Below are 15180 nucleotides of genomic sequence, written 5' to 3'. Positions count from 1 at the left end.
ATATGCAATAAAAAGTAGGCAGTTCCATTTAAAAAATTGAAGGTGACCTTCACGTGTCCTTATAACGATGCCATCCAAGGTCAAACCAATGACACCATCTTATGTTCTTTTCAAAACCATACAATTTTTGTTGAAAACGTTTTTCTCTAAAATGCTTAGTTTTTGAAAGAAAAGAGGTGTACAAGTGGTCTAGGACACCCTGTATATAGGGGAAAGCTGGAGAAAACCGGGTAGGCGGGTCAAACCGGGTACCCCTGGTTTTTTGTAATAAGTGCTATTTATGGCTAAATTGTGTTATTAGTTGTAAATTGGCGCCCCATCATTATTTTAAAACAAACCCCATGCCCTGTGCACACGATATTTTTTTTTTAATAGAAGTTCAAAGTTTTTAGTCCAAGAAAGATCGATATTGAGGCAAGAATCGAGTCTTCGTGCACTTTTTCTATATAGATTATCTGTTTCGGTAAATGCAGCATTGCATTTTGTATATCTCATATTAGTTTTGATCGATACTTTGTACGCCGAAATATACAACCGCCGTATTTGTTACTTTTGTTGTATTAGGGCAAAACCGGGTACTTACACATATCATGTAATGAAAAGAGGAAGAAAACTGTTACCCTGATTTTGTCTCCCTATACAAAAAGCAGTTGGAAACGAAAACTAACACTCAGAAAAAGAAACCACAAAAAAAAAAACTTTTTGAGACCCCTAAAGTTAAAAATTGAAATAAGAAAGTCCTGCAGCAATGTCGAACAAGAGGATATTTTTATTTGTGATTTTTGTCAATAGAATAAATCTTTATATTGTATTTTGATTAAAATAAATCTAGATTTTGTAATTACACGATGTTTTGCATATTTTCAAATGGATACCCGGTTTTACCCTATCGGTAGGACAAAATCGGGTATTTTGACTTCTCCACAAAATCTTTATTATTCTTGATAACCAAAATTTATTTTTTCGCCGGATAGCCTTATTTTCTCATAGTTTAAGGTTCAATAAAGACTACTAACGGTCGGCAAATTTTCTTTTTTACTCTTAGATTTTTTGTAAGAAGACAAATCCAAAAAAGTACCCGGTTTTACCCTACTTTCCCCTATATTAGAAACATACATACGTACGAAATGCTATCAAAAATTTTCCAGACTTACTCTATAAAAAATGTTAGGTTTATCTTATTTACATTTTGCCTTCATCCCCTTCGAAGTAGTCTCCTTGTGACTTCATACAATGATCTCAACGCTTTTGCCATGTTTCAAATTTTCCCTGGGAATCTTTTTGCTGTAGCGTGTAAAGCACCCTCTGCGATTCGGTCTCGATCTCTTGTACCGTCTCGAAACCTTAAGCTTCAGTTTCATTTTTGGGAACAAAAAGAAGTTACAAGGAACTAAATTTGGTGACGATTCTCATAAATGACAATGTCCGAATGTCCATCCTATTGCCACACGTATATCGTTGGTGGTTTACAATATATTGATGATTAATGTTGACACGGTCGATACGGTCATAAAGATGGTGATAAACAAAGGTTAAAAAACAAAAAACAATGAGAGAAAAGCTAATATAACAAGTTTAGTTAATCTTTACATTTAATTCAAACTTTGAAATCAAATTCAAATTTAAGTTTCTCAATCGATCAATTTTTAAATTTTTGGCAAGATCTCCATTATAGAAAAACTACGTGCAAGTAACAAAACAAGTCGTAAAACAAAATCATACAATACGATGGAAAAGGCAAATGCGATAAGATTAATTAATTTTTAAATTAAATGATTTAAAATTCTTCTCACAAAAAATCAATCGAGAACTGTGACCAGAGAGAAGGATTGTCAAAACTACCAACAAAATTTGTCAAAATACCAAAACACAAAGTTGTCTGAAAAAGAAATTTTGATTTTTGATGTGGCCATAAGCCGATTGCAAGTAGGAGAATCCGATTCAGATCAAAATATTAGTCTCAACGCAGATGAGCTTACTGTGCGAGCATAGAAACTGGATTGCGGAGAAATTAATAAAGATTCAGCTCTATCCCTCTTTTTTCTTTTTTAAATAAAGTATTCTTGAACTCTTACTGCTTCTTTAGAATTAGATTCAGAATTTAGAATAAATTCTGTCATAAATTATCTAATTCACGATAAATACCAAATTGTACAAAATATTGTGGAATCGAAGCTGTTGTAATTTAACAATTTTGTGAGAAGAGGCGATTAAGGATTAAGCGATCAGTTTCACATGGGAGGAAATTTAATGGAAGGAGGAACAAAGAAAAATAAAATAAAACGTGTCTCATTTACAGCTTTAAGTAATCACAACTTTTTCAATCAAACCGATATCATTCAAAAACAAATCGATCGATTTGAATCTTTTCTGTGCAGGTAAAAAGTACTTGTTGAGACCTTTAATTTGAGGTTTCACAAAGGGGGTAGCGTCATTTGAGATTTTAAAGTTGAGATTTTAAATTTTAAAGTAGGGAGCACGTAGAAGGTGACTCACCCGTTGATAGTTATACGATAGTTATGCGATTCGATATTCTCCTTGTTATCCTATATTCTCCCCAAACTGTGTTTTGATATTTTTACTAGTTCCCGAGATATCTCGGCTGATAGTTTTGAAATTGATACACTGTATTTCATAATACAAAATAGGTATTCATTATCGAAAGATAAATAATCGCGAATTTTTGATTTCTTAATTATTTAAACAGTGCAACAGTCAAAACACTACTTGTTGTCGGGGTGTATTATTTAATTTATGCATAATTTATCAAATGTGGAAAATATTTTCTGGGCGATTTATGCCAGATAGTGTATGTTCACATCATTGCTGGGTAGAATACATAAAGGTAAAATAGGACATTGATGCTTTTGTTAACTGTAATAATAAATAACATTTCTAATATTGCACTATGGAACATGTTAAGCTATAAATATCGCAGTTCATGATATACGATATTCTTACCGTGGCGAAACACTGTAACGATATTACAAACAATCCAGCGATGTTTACGTCAAAAGTTTTACTGCCTTTTTGTAAAATAAAAAGTATCATTTTCTGTGCATGTAATGGTGCCATATACCATCGAACATTGTATCTATAAAATAATATGACACATATAATGATTAACTACTAACGAAGAAAATACACTATATACTAATATACATATATGCAATTGATATATGAACACACATAAAATTGTTTCTTACGCGGTAGAATATACATGATTACTGTAATTTGTAACCTCTTGACCGATATAATTAGTTAGAAACATATATAAATAGATGGCAAATACAAATGACAGATGTAATAACAGTGCTTCCTTATTTCCAAGCGATGCATTACGAAAAACCTAAAATCATGGTTGTGATTGTATCATATTTCTTATGTGATTAACAATTACTCATGATAGTCATAATTATGATATTAAAAATTATGAAGATGAAGCCCAAAAGTTTGTATGTTTAGATATAATTCTTAAAATTTTCTGATTTTATAATTAGCACAATTTGATATCGACATTATCCATTTTTTATATATTATTTTCTTATTATATTTATTTTATTTATGAATTTTTCAAATTTGATTATTATCAGATGTCATTAGTATCCCGCTTAGAAATAAGTTTCAAAAACACGAAAGAAGCACTTACTGCGAAAATATTCAGGCTCAAAGAAATTACACAAAACGTTATTAATAACAGAAACGAGCCTTCAAAACTAGATATCAATATGTCGATGAACCTTCAATATAAACAAGATGTTATTACACACAAAGTATTATATATAATTGTTATCGCACGCATACCAACTTCATAGCCTTGCGATGGATTTCGACGGCATAAAATATTTTTTTATAAATCATTATCTGATTCTTCAGGTTAATATTTTCGAGCATTTTCGTCGACATTGCTTGCTCTATACGATAACTGTAATTAAGTTGTTCGCTGTAAATATGTAATTTTCTCAAAATAATATTGATGAATTTAAACACAACCAAATTTTGTTTGCAGCCATACATTTCATGTTCTTTCCTAAATTCATTATTTACCTTGCAATATGAAACATTCCACATGCGTGTATAAAGCATCCTAAAATCATTGTTCCTGTCGCTGTCATTGTAGTCCCTCCAATACAAAGAACTGCATTTGTATGCAAGAAAATTAAAAAAAAATATTTTTCTTGATCGATAAAGTATTCAGTCGTGATTTGTATTGCCTGATTCTGTATTCGAGACTGGTTTATATGCAAAACAGTACCAAAGATCTGTGGCCAAATTGGTATTAAAATAGCAAACAATATGCTGCATATGGCCAACACTAAAAACATTTAAACGAAATAATTGTAAACATTGGTCTTTTTATTTTGATGTATAATTTTTGATATATAATATTTTGTATATTTTCAATATGATAATAACAAATAGTAAACATGTTGTATACAAGACTCTTTGGAAGCATATAGAGAATTGATAGACTAATTGTAAGAATAAAGTTCTTTAAAGATTTGCTCGTTTTTGCTTTGTTTTTGAAAAAATCGCCAAAAAACAAACAAATGAGTTTTTTTCACCAAATAACGTAAAACAATAGGATAATTATTAAGTTTATTGAAAAATACCATAAGATAAAAGTTGTAGAGCATGGAATTTAAAAAAGAGACTGCTAATCGTGGACCATGGGATTTATATCTCTGTTGGTCCATCAACCACGGAGGAGCGCACTTTGGACGTTGATGTTGTGACCATAATTGCGATGACTTCATACCGATTTTAGTTTATAATTTTATTTTATGACTCCGATTTGTATTTTGTTTTTAATTTTAATTTAATTTTATACATCAATGCGCCGATGAAGGTCCAAAAAAAGTGACCGTCCAGAACATGTTGTATATAATTACGTAGAAATTAAAGACTATTGCGGTAGAGAAAACTTTGATAATAAAGTCAACGGTGCATTTTGTGGTTATAAACGCTGTAAACTTCAAACAATTAATTTAATGAAAATATTACGTAAGGAAAACATCATTCTACATTTTACTAAGAGATTAAAACAATAATGTGTTTTGTAATATATAAAAAATATATAATATATATAACAACGTATTAAAAACTTTAATATTTATTTATTTATTTATTTATTTATCTCTTTATCTATTCATCTATAATCATTGCTATGTATTCTCTCTATTATCAATAATTAAATATAAAATTTGATCATATTTAAAAATTTTTATAAAAATGAGCGTTTGCAATAATTAGTAATGAAATATGTGTGCTGCATATTATATGATACTATGATTAAAAATATTACCTGGAATATAACAAAGCTTGTTAGAATACCAGAAAACAAGATTATTTGAAGCCGAACGAATTTTGATATCTGATAGGGCCATAAGCCGATCGCAAGTAAGAGGATCCGATTGAGATGAAAATGTTGAGTTTCAATGCAGATCATACTATGCGAGTATAGAAACTGGACTGCGGAGAAATTAATAAAGACTCACCTCTATTCTCTCTTTTTTGTTCTTCAAATTAAGTATTCTTGAACTCTTACGCTTCTTTAGAATAAATTCTGTCATAAATTATTTAAGTCATGATAAATGCCAAATTGCAGAAAATATTATGGAAACAAAGCTCCTATAATCTAAAAATTTTGTGAGGAGAAGCGATTAGAGGATCAATTTTACATGGAAGGAAATTTAATAAATAAGTATTTCACACAATAAAACACATCCATCACGTACCCTTCAGATCGAAGTCGCGCAAGCGCAATCGCTCTGTTTTCAAGTCACGCAGTTTCATGTGCTTCATTCCTGTGCGTGCGCTCGTGGAAGGACTTTCTAAAGGAACAAAGTCGATCCGCTTTACGTGTACTGTCAAATTAGCTATAAAACTATTGCTGTCAAAATATAAGGTACGGAACAGTGATTCAGAGCTTTCTACATTTGAAAAACAAGCGAGACTGAATAATTGTTGTTTTTAATTAAAACACACATGCATGCTTTTTATATTATCTTATATAATATTTACATTTATTGCATATTAGATCTCATGTAATATATCACTTTCTGCTTTATACGAAGTAGAAATTCATATTATTATGCTCGTTCGAAAATATATACGTTGATTTTGTATATATTTATAAAATTAACTTTAAAATATTATATAATATATTATTTGCGCTCGCGTTATGTTTCATATTTTTTCAAGACACGTCTCACATGACGTATATATAGAGTGTCAATTTGAAAACTATCAGCCGGGATATCTCGGGAACTAGTAAAGATATCAATACACGACTTGGGGAAAATATAAAATAGCAAGGGGGACATCGAATCACAGTTTAACTCTCAAGGGGTGAGTCATCCCTTACGCGACCTCTACCCCAATTTTAAAATTTTGAATGGCGCTACCTCCTTTATGATACCTTAAATTAAAGGTCTCAATGAGTATCTTTCACCTGCACAAGAAAAATTCAAATTGATCGATTTGTTTTCGAATGATACGGTTTGATTGAAAAAGTTGCAATGTTTTAAAGCTGTAAATGAGACACGATTTATGTAATTTTTGATTGTTCTTATAAAGTATTGTAGTTATAGTAAAGAAGTAAAAAGAATTTTTGTAGAAAAATTACGGATTGTCCATTAATTTTTATAAGTAACAGAAATAAAAATTTATTTATTACAATTTTTTATTTAATTAAACGTTTAAAATGGTGTCCATTATTTTGTAAACAATAATAAAAAAGTCTGTTTTCAAATTCCGTCCTGACATTTTTTGAAATATTTGTCTGGAATCCGCATTCTCTGACGATATGTTGTCGAAGTTGTTCAATTGTTGCAAGCTGTAATTTTTCCACAAAAGTTGTTTCTACTTTGTAATTATAACTACAATACTATATAAGGTAAATATGCATATTAGGTTACACTTCACCGATGACTTTGACCTTGATATATGTTGTCAAGGTCCTGAGTAACTTTTCCTTATAACTTAACCGGCGGTCTCTTATAGTTTCTGAGATATTTAAAGTTATGATTTCACAATTTTAATGATTTTTCTATTATAAAATAAAGAAAAATAACGAATAAGAGACCGCCGGTTAAGTTATAAGGAAAAGTTACTCAGGGTTAGGTCCTTGACAACATATGTCAAGGTCAAAGTCATCGGTGAAGTGTAACCTAATATGCATATTTACCCTATATAAAAGTAAATAAAAATAAAAAGAAACATATCTTATTTAAAACTTTGAGAAATAATAACTTTTTAAATAAATCCGGTATTATTTGAAAACGAATCGATCAATTTGAATTTTTCTTGTGCAGATAAAAGGTACTCGTTGATACTTCATAACACAAAATAGGTATTCATTATCAAAAGATAAATAATTGTGGATTTTTGTTTTCTTAATTATCTAAACTTTGCAACAGTCAAAAAACTAAACGTTGTTCTCGGGGTGTATTATTTAATTTATGCAAAATTTATCAAACGTGGATAATATTTTACGGGTCATTTATACTAGATAGTGTATCTTCGCATCATTGCTGGGTAGAATACATAAAGGTAAAATAGAACATCAATGGTTTTGTTAACTGTAATGATAAACGTTTTTAATAGTGCACTATGGAACATGTTAAGCTATAAATATTACAATTTATAGCACATGTTCTTCTTACCATGGCGAAACTGTAACAATATTACAAACAATCCGGCGATGTTTACGTCAAAAGTTTTGCTGCCATTTTGCAAAATAAAAAGTATCATTTTCTGTGCATGTAATGCTGCCATATACTATTGAACATTGTATCTATAAAATAATATGACACTATCTATAATATAATGATAAACTACTAACGAAGAAAATATGTATCTATATACTAATATATACTAGATAGTGTATCTTCGCATCATTGCTGAGTAGAATACATAAAGGTAAAACAAATAGGACATTGATATATAAACGACACATAAAATTGTTTCTTATGCGGTAAAATATACATGGTTACTGTAATTTGTAATCTTTTGATCGGCATAATTAAATAGAAATATATATAAATACATGACAAATACAAATAACAGGTGTAATAAAAATGCTTACTTATTTCCAAGCAATGCATTACGAAAAACCTAAAATCATGGTTGCGTTTATCATATTTCTTATGTGTTTAAAGATTACTCATGATAATCATAATTATGGTATTAAAAATTATAAAGGTGAAGCCCAAAAGTTTGTATGTTAAGATATCTCTGATTCTTAAAATTATCTGAATTTATAATTAGCACAATGTGATATTGACATTATCAATTTTGATAAATATGCATAGGGTCGACCTTACAGATTTCAGTGACCTTGATATATATTATGAAGGACACGGCCCTGAATAACTTTTAAAAGATTTTAGCCGTCGCTTGTTGTTTATCAAAAAGTTATTATAAAAATAAGTATTATAAAAATAAAAATTATAAAATATCATTTGTTGTATATGTGTGTGTGTGTGTGTGTATGCTTTCTCGAGACATATATGACGTATTATATATGAATATACTTAGCATAATATACTTAAGATAATAATTAAATAGATGTCTGTTTTCGGAAACGAAATGATTGTGAATTCTTGACTTTATTATTTTATTTATAAGCAGTACAACAATCAGAAAACAAATTCAGTATTATTATAGTGATGTATTAATTCGTTTTTCAACATTTATATTGATATTATATATTTTACTTTTTCAAACGCGAAAACTAAATCAGAAACGATATGTATGTATAAATAATATATCTGCGCATTACTCCTCCATAGAATACATAACGGTGAAGTAGGACATTGATGTTTTTGTTAGCTGCAAAAAGATAAGTCTTCTATTACAATATTAATGTGAAGCATTCTCTCTCTTTAAATCCGTACTATAATTTATAATTTTTACCGTGGCGAAACACTCCAAAGATGCCACAATCACTCCCCCGATATTGAGGTGGTAAGTTCGGCTACCTTTTAACAATATAAAGAGTATCAGTTTTTGTGTCTGCAATGGTGCATTATACCATCTACTGTTGTATCTATGAAATAATCATTACCTGATAAATGTTGATTAATTAATAATAAAAGACATATGTAGAATATATTAAATACATTATATGTGCACACAATTGCATAAACAATGTATCTATATCTTACGCTGTAAAGTATATGTAATTGTTGTGATTTGTAATTTCTTGCCCGACATAGTTAACTACAAACATATATAAAAGGATAACAGATGCAAATAACAAGTGTAATAAAAATGCTTCCTTATCTCCAAAAGATATATTTTGAAAAATCTAAAACACATCATTATTGTAATTATCCTTTTTCATATCATTACAATTACTTATAATAGTTTACATTGAATATAATAATGATAGAGAAAGAAAAAGCAAAAAATACGAAGAAACAATTCACATGCTAAGATTTTTTTTTAATTTATAATTTTATAATTAGCATTATTTGATATTTCTATTATCAATCATTTTTATTGTTTCCTGATTTGATTTTTGTCATTTACGAATTTTATGAATTCTGCTTATTACGAAATGATACATATGTATCATTTCGTAATAAGCATGATACATATATATCTGTTGCTCAACACATTAAGTTTTAAGAATTCGAGAAAAACTTACTCCATAAATATTTAGGCTTAATGATATCACAGCAATTATTACTAATAAGAAGAAAGAGCCTTTAAAAGTAGACGATAAAAATTCACAAAACCTTTAAGAAAAATGGAATGCAATTACAATAATCACTATATAATTTTATCGCATGCATACCAACTTTATAGCCTTGCAATGTATTTCGACTGCACAAAATATTTTTTTGTTATAAATCATAGACCTATCCTTCAGGTTAACATTTTTAAACATTTTGGTCGTCATTATTTGCTCCATACGATAACTATGATTAATTTATCTGCTGTAAATATGTAGTTTTCCCAAAAGTGTATTCACAAATTAAAACAAACAAATAACTAAAGATTTTGTTTACAAGTCATATACATCGTGTTCATTTCTAAGTTTATTTTTTCACCTTGCAATTCTAAACAATCCACAGGCATGTATGGCGCATCCTAAGAGCGTTGTCCCCGTCGCTGCCAATGTAGTCGTCCCAATACAAAATATTGCGTTTGTATGCAGTAAAATTAAATAGAAATATTTTTTTTGATCGATAAAGTACTCAGTCGTGATTTGCATTGCCTGACTCTGTATTTGAGATTCGTTTATGTGTAAGATAGTACCAAATATCTGTGGCCAAATTGGCAGCAGAACAGCAAACAACGCACAGCATATGGCGAACACTACAAACATTTTAATAAAATAATTCTAGAATTGGTTTTTTTTATTCTATGACATATGTTATTATTAGAGCAGGTTATTTAATCGGACAGCGTATTTGGCAAACACCAGTATATATTTCTACATACAACAGAGTGTTGGTGGATACAAACTGGATACTATACTGTGATGTAGTAATACAAAAAAACGAACTTGTGTGACTTTGATAACAGAACATAATACTCTTTGTGCGTCAGAGATGGAAGCAAGTAATAACGGCAGGAACCGGGAAGAAGTCTCTCGATGCTGTAATATCGACATGTCGCTAGAGTCACTAGATCAAGTGCGACAAAGAAAGGAGGCAAAATTGAATGTCTAATAGTTATTATCAAAATACTCTCTCTTTCTCCCCTCTCTTTCTTCCTTCTCTCTCTCCCTCCCTCTCTGCCTTTCTCTCTCTTTTTAATTCTCTCTCAAATTTTGCTGGAGATGGAAGCAAGTAATAACGGCAGGAACCGGGAAGAAGTCTCTCGATGCTGTAATATCGACATGTCGCTAGAGTCACTAGATCAAGTGCGACAAAGAAAGGAGGCAAAATTGAATGTCTAATAGTTATTATCAAAATACTCTCTCTCTCTCTCTCCCCTCTCTTTCTTCTTTCTCTCTCTCCCTCCCTCTCTGCCTTTCTCTCTCTTTTTAATTCTCTCTCAAATTTCGCTGTTTTTTAATAATCTTTGTGATATTTTTGCAGAATGTTGACTGTAATATATTGTAATGTCAAATAGTAAATACGTTTTGTGTGTATGTGTGTGTGTGTATATATTGTTACTTTCGCAAATCGATATCGATTAATCAAAAGTGTACAATACCACCAACATTTTCAGAGAGAAAAACACTCACTTCAGAAATCTTTATTATAAGATAAAATAATACGAAAAACAGTGAAGAACATTTTAAAAAAACGAAACTGTCAGTAACGCGCTCGAACGACTCGACAGCTGATTAAATACTGCCGTTGCTGGCCAAAACGCACTCGCACGTTGTCGCGAAGATCATCTTCAATTTCACCGCGACAAGCGGCATAACATCGCGGCACAGAAATATAATACAGGGTCGTAACAACTGCCTCCTCTCTTCTTTAAAATTGTCGTCCCGACAATTCACTGGTGCTCCGAAATCTTGATCTCAAGATTCTCAGCCAAATCCCATGCTCTACCTCAGGTTTCTGCTCGAGTTACCGAGCAAACATTGTTCTGGAATCCGTTGATCTTTAATGTCGATTTCAGGATTCCTTGATGAATCTTCTTGCCCTACTCTGATTTGCTGCCCTAGGTTACCGAGCGACTTGTCTTTCCAAAGCCCATTGACTATACAAATTTCTAGTGATCGCCGATTTTTCTTTTTACATTACAGTAACTATTTTCCATATAAGCGTGTCGTTTTTCTCCGGGAATCTTCGGACAAGGGGAGAGGGGAGGGACTACTGTGGACCCGTCGTTCCAACAAGGATTGCCAAATTCCTGCTTCGGCATTCGCCTTACGATTCAACGGGAAAATCACGGATAAAAAACCATGAGTGAGGCAGTCTTCATTCAGAAGGAAAGAACTTCTGCAGACCAAGTAGTTTCATCTCAAATTCCACGTTTAAAATTATGCTACAAGAAGAGACAACAACAAAATTCCTTAAAGCGAGGGGGCAAGACAAACAACAAAATTCCTTAATAACATTGTTTTTGAACTTAAATTATCGAACATTGTCCAGATACGTATTTTTATCTTTTATCGGGCTTCAAGTCTCAAAATTTTTTAGTCAGTAATTGGTCTTTCATAATAAGGGACCAACCTATCGGCATGGACAATTTTATTTTGATGTCTATTTGATTTTCGAATTCTGTAAACAGCATCATAAGTTTTTTTGATTATCCTATAAGGACCCTCTCAATTATTTTGTAATTTAGGAGTTCTTTCTTCTATTCTTTACAAAACAAAGATTTTTAATTTCTATTAGTACGTCCAAAACAGATCATATTTTTCCTCTTAAACTCAATGCTAACGCCACAATTTTTAACTAATCATTCCAAGCATTCGCTCGCGCTATCAAATTGAATTGTGCAAGATACTCGCGGAGAGGAACACTTCCATCATAAATATCCGGTTTTAATTTAAAACCCAGTTTGTTAGAATTAAAAGTTCCGCGATCTCTATACTTTAACGAGATTCTGTTTTGAAAATGATTTAGCTGGTTATCTCGCTGCTGAAGATTTTCCCTCATCCGACGGATCTCCTCATCACGCTGGCATAAGAATGTGTCAAATCCAGCTCATTGTTGTTTCTATATCTTTCTGAATTTCTTGAATCGCGACTTGGAGAGTTATCGCCGCCGTCAATGTTTCAGAAATCGCAGCTCGAAAGGGAGTCGCAGCACGCAACCTCTTCCGCGTTGTCACTCTCGCGTTGTCAGATTGAGAGTCCTATTGCTCTCATTATAATGATTGCGTTCAAGTTTATCTCGAAAAAAATACTTCGTCGTCTTCTATCCCGGACGAGCCCCCAAAATGTTACGTACACGAATCGATATCGATTAATTAAAAGCGCGCGATACCACTAACCCTTTCAGAAAGAGAAACACTCACTTAAGAAACACTTAAAGAACTTTATTATAAGATAAGATAACACGAGACACAGTGAGGAGAGAGAAAACAATTTAAAAGAACGGAGCTGTCAATAATGCGCTTGAACAACTCGACAGCTGATTTAATTCTAATATGTCTGCCGTTGTTGACAAAAATACACTCGCACGTTCATCTTCATTTGATACATAGGTATGTCAAAATGTTTTTCACCATGCAAGTTTTATAGCTACATTATTTTGGAAAGGTATATTTTATTTAAGCTAAGTATATCAAAATATAGTTAACTAAACTAATCAAAATATTTAAATTTTCTCAAGATTATAATCTTCTCAATTTCATAACATGTAGTATAGTTGGCAGGAAATACTATCTTACCTGTACATGTAAGTGTACAAAATTTTGTGTTATTTCCACACTTTTTAATGATAGTAAATTCGTTTTCGTCTTTTAACTCATTACAGATATATTGTAGTTGCTCCAACAAATTTCTCACCTACCATTACAACAATATTTAATAATATTTCGGAAAAGTTAGAAAATATTGCCATAGAAAAATTGTAATTTTTTTGAAACATTTATTTGTACATTTACCGTAATAAAGAACTAACTTACACGATGACTGTTAATCCAGAACATGTTGTACATAATTATGTACGAACTAGAGAATATCATGGTAGAGAAAACTTTGATAATAAAATTAACAGTGCATTTTTTGGTTATAAGCGCTGTAAACTTCAATCAATTAATTTATTAAAAACATTTAAGGATTAAGAAAACATCTATGTTTTACTAAGATTTAAACAATTATCTGTTTTATGATGTATAATAAATATTAATAACGTATTAAAATTTTAATATTTATCTATTGCAATTGCAATATATTCTATTATCAATAATTAAATATAAACTTTGATTATAATTTAAAATTTTAATAAAATTGAGCGTTTGATGAAATTAATAATGAGATGTATGTAATGCATATTCTATAATACTACGATTAAGAATATGGAGACGTACCTGAACTATAACAAAGCTTATCAAAATACCAAAAAACAAGATTATCTGAAGTCGAACTAATTTTGATTTTTGATATGGCCATAAGCCGATTGCGAGCAGGAGAGTCCGATTGAGATTAAAATGTTGCGTCTCAAGACAGATCATTATTGTTCGAGCATAGAAACGTGCGGAACTGCGGAGAAAACAATAAATATTCGCTTGTATCCCCTTTCTTTTTTAAATTAAGTATATATTCTTGAATATTTTCCGCTTTTTTAGAGTACATTCTATCATAAATTATTTAATTCAAAGTACCAAATTTCACAAAATATTATGGAAATAAAACTTTTGTAATTTAACCATTTTATGAGATAAGGGTATTAAGCGATCGATTTTACATAGGAAGAGAGAATTTAATAAAAGTGTATTTTACACACATACAGATATTCATTGTCAGATAGCTATGCGATCGAAGTCGGCGCAAGCGCAATAACCTTTTTTTCCAGTGGCATGGTTCACATGCTTCATTCTTGTGTTTACGCTCGTAGCGAACACTTGACTTTGGAGAGGTACATCATGACGATTCTAGTCTCATGTGTGTTGGCAATTAGCTACAAGAGAAACTATCCTCTCGAAAGTATTATATAAGGTATAGTTGACTATATTTGTTTAAATATGCAAATGCTAATTCCGAGTACATTTGAGGCCAACTGTATATTATAAAATATGATTCGTTGTATGTGTGTGTGTGTGTATGTGTATGTTGCATGCATTTTCGAGACATATATGATATATTATATATGTATATACTTAAAATAATATACTTAATTTAATAATTAAATATTAAATAGATGTCTATTTTCGGAAATGAAATGCTTGTGAATTCTTGACTTTATTATTTCATAAGCAGTGCAACAATCAGAAAACAAAATGGATATCATTATAGTGATGTATTAATTCGTTTTTCAACACTTGTGTTAATATTATATATTTTATTCTATAGTGCAGAGAATCTAATTAGTAATCATTTTGTTTTTTTTAAATAATTGTTTTCATAAATTTACTTTTCATTGAAGATATGACAAATTTAAATTTTAACATTTTTTCTTATGCATACAGAATAGTCAAAGATCAATAAAATAGATTTTTTTTTTAATTTTCTTTAAATCGAGAAGCGCTTTATATCACACGACACATATCTTTAACTGATTGTTGTAATTGTGGCAAAAATTTTCTATAAATGCG

At 30.6% G+C, this 15180-nt stretch overlaps 3 protein-coding genes across 3 annotated transcripts in view; all 3 read right to left on the bottom strand.

Annotated features, from left to right (window-relative positions):
• Positions 1-6330, bottom strand: part of LOC115237268 (odorant receptor 49b-like) — a 15220-nt gene extending 8890 nt beyond the window's left edge. Inside the window, exon 1 of the mRNA XM_029810211.1 lies at positions 5306-6330. Coding sequence (XP_029666071.1) covers positions 5306-5449 — 144 coding nt within the window. The 5' untranslated portion in view covers positions 5450-6330. The remainder of the gene's footprint in view (positions 1-5305) is intronic.
• On the bottom strand, positions 3559-4325 carry LOC115237271. The gene is made up of 3 exons (XM_029810214.1): positions 4048-4325; positions 3809-3925; positions 3559-3740 (listed from the first exon to the last, which is right to left on the bottom strand). Exons 1-3 carry the CDS (start codon positions 4323-4325, stop codon positions 3590-3592), a joined length of 546 nt encoding a protein of 181 aa, XP_029666074.1. The 3' UTR covers positions 3559-3589.
• A 2192-nt stretch (positions 6331-8522) lies between the features above and the next one.
• LOC115237267 (odorant receptor 4-like) lies at positions 8523-14100 on the bottom strand. The gene is made up of 9 exons (XM_029810210.1): positions 13957-14100; positions 13552-13671; positions 13315-13432; positions 10062-10329; positions 9810-9929; positions 9656-9746; positions 9171-9313; positions 8920-9052; positions 8523-8835 (listed from the first exon to the last, which is right to left on the bottom strand). The coding sequence occupies exons 1-9, from the start codon at positions 14098-14100 to the stop codon at positions 8782-8784; spliced, it is 1191 nt and encodes a 396-aa protein (XP_029666070.1). The 3' UTR covers positions 8523-8781.
• Between the last annotated feature and the right edge of the window lie 1080 nt (positions 14101-15180).

The sequence above is a fragment of the Formica exsecta genome, unplaced genomic scaffold (genome assembly GCF_003651465.1).
Source record: "Formica exsecta isolate Colony F162 unplaced genomic scaffold, ASM365146v1 scaffold283, whole genome shotgun sequence".
NCBI lineage: Eukaryota > Metazoa > Arthropoda > Insecta > Hymenoptera > Formicidae > Formica > Formica exsecta.
Note: the sequence above shows the minus strand (reverse complement) of the source record. Positions and strands in the feature narration are given on the sequence as shown.

Bases quoted from the DNA above. Each gene is read 5' to 3' on its own strand.
- LOC115237271 (XM_029810214.1), bottom strand. From the start codon at position 4,325: ATGTTTTTAGTGTTGGCCATATGCAGCATATTGTTTGCTATTTTAATA. The intron at 3,926-4,047 runs GTAAATAATGAA...ACTTAATTACAG, and splicing joins GGAATGTTTCATATTGCAAG to TTATCGTATAGAGCAAGCAA. The intron at 3,741-3,808 runs GTTGGTATGCGT...TTTATATTGAAG, and splicing joins ATCCATCGCAAGGCTATGAA to GTTCATCGACATATTGATAT.
- LOC115237267 (XM_029810210.1), bottom strand. From the start codon at position 14,100: ATGATCTGTCTTGAGACGCAACATTTTAATCTCAATCGGACTCTCCTG. The intron at 13,433-13,551 runs GTAAGTTAGTTC...TTGTAATGGTAG, and splicing joins TCTGGATTAACAGTCATCGT to GTGAGAAATTTGTTGGAGCA. The intron at 9,747-9,809 runs GTTGGTATGCAT...TTTTTCTTAAAG, and splicing joins ATACATTGCAAGGCTATAAA to GTTTTGTGAATTTTTATCGT.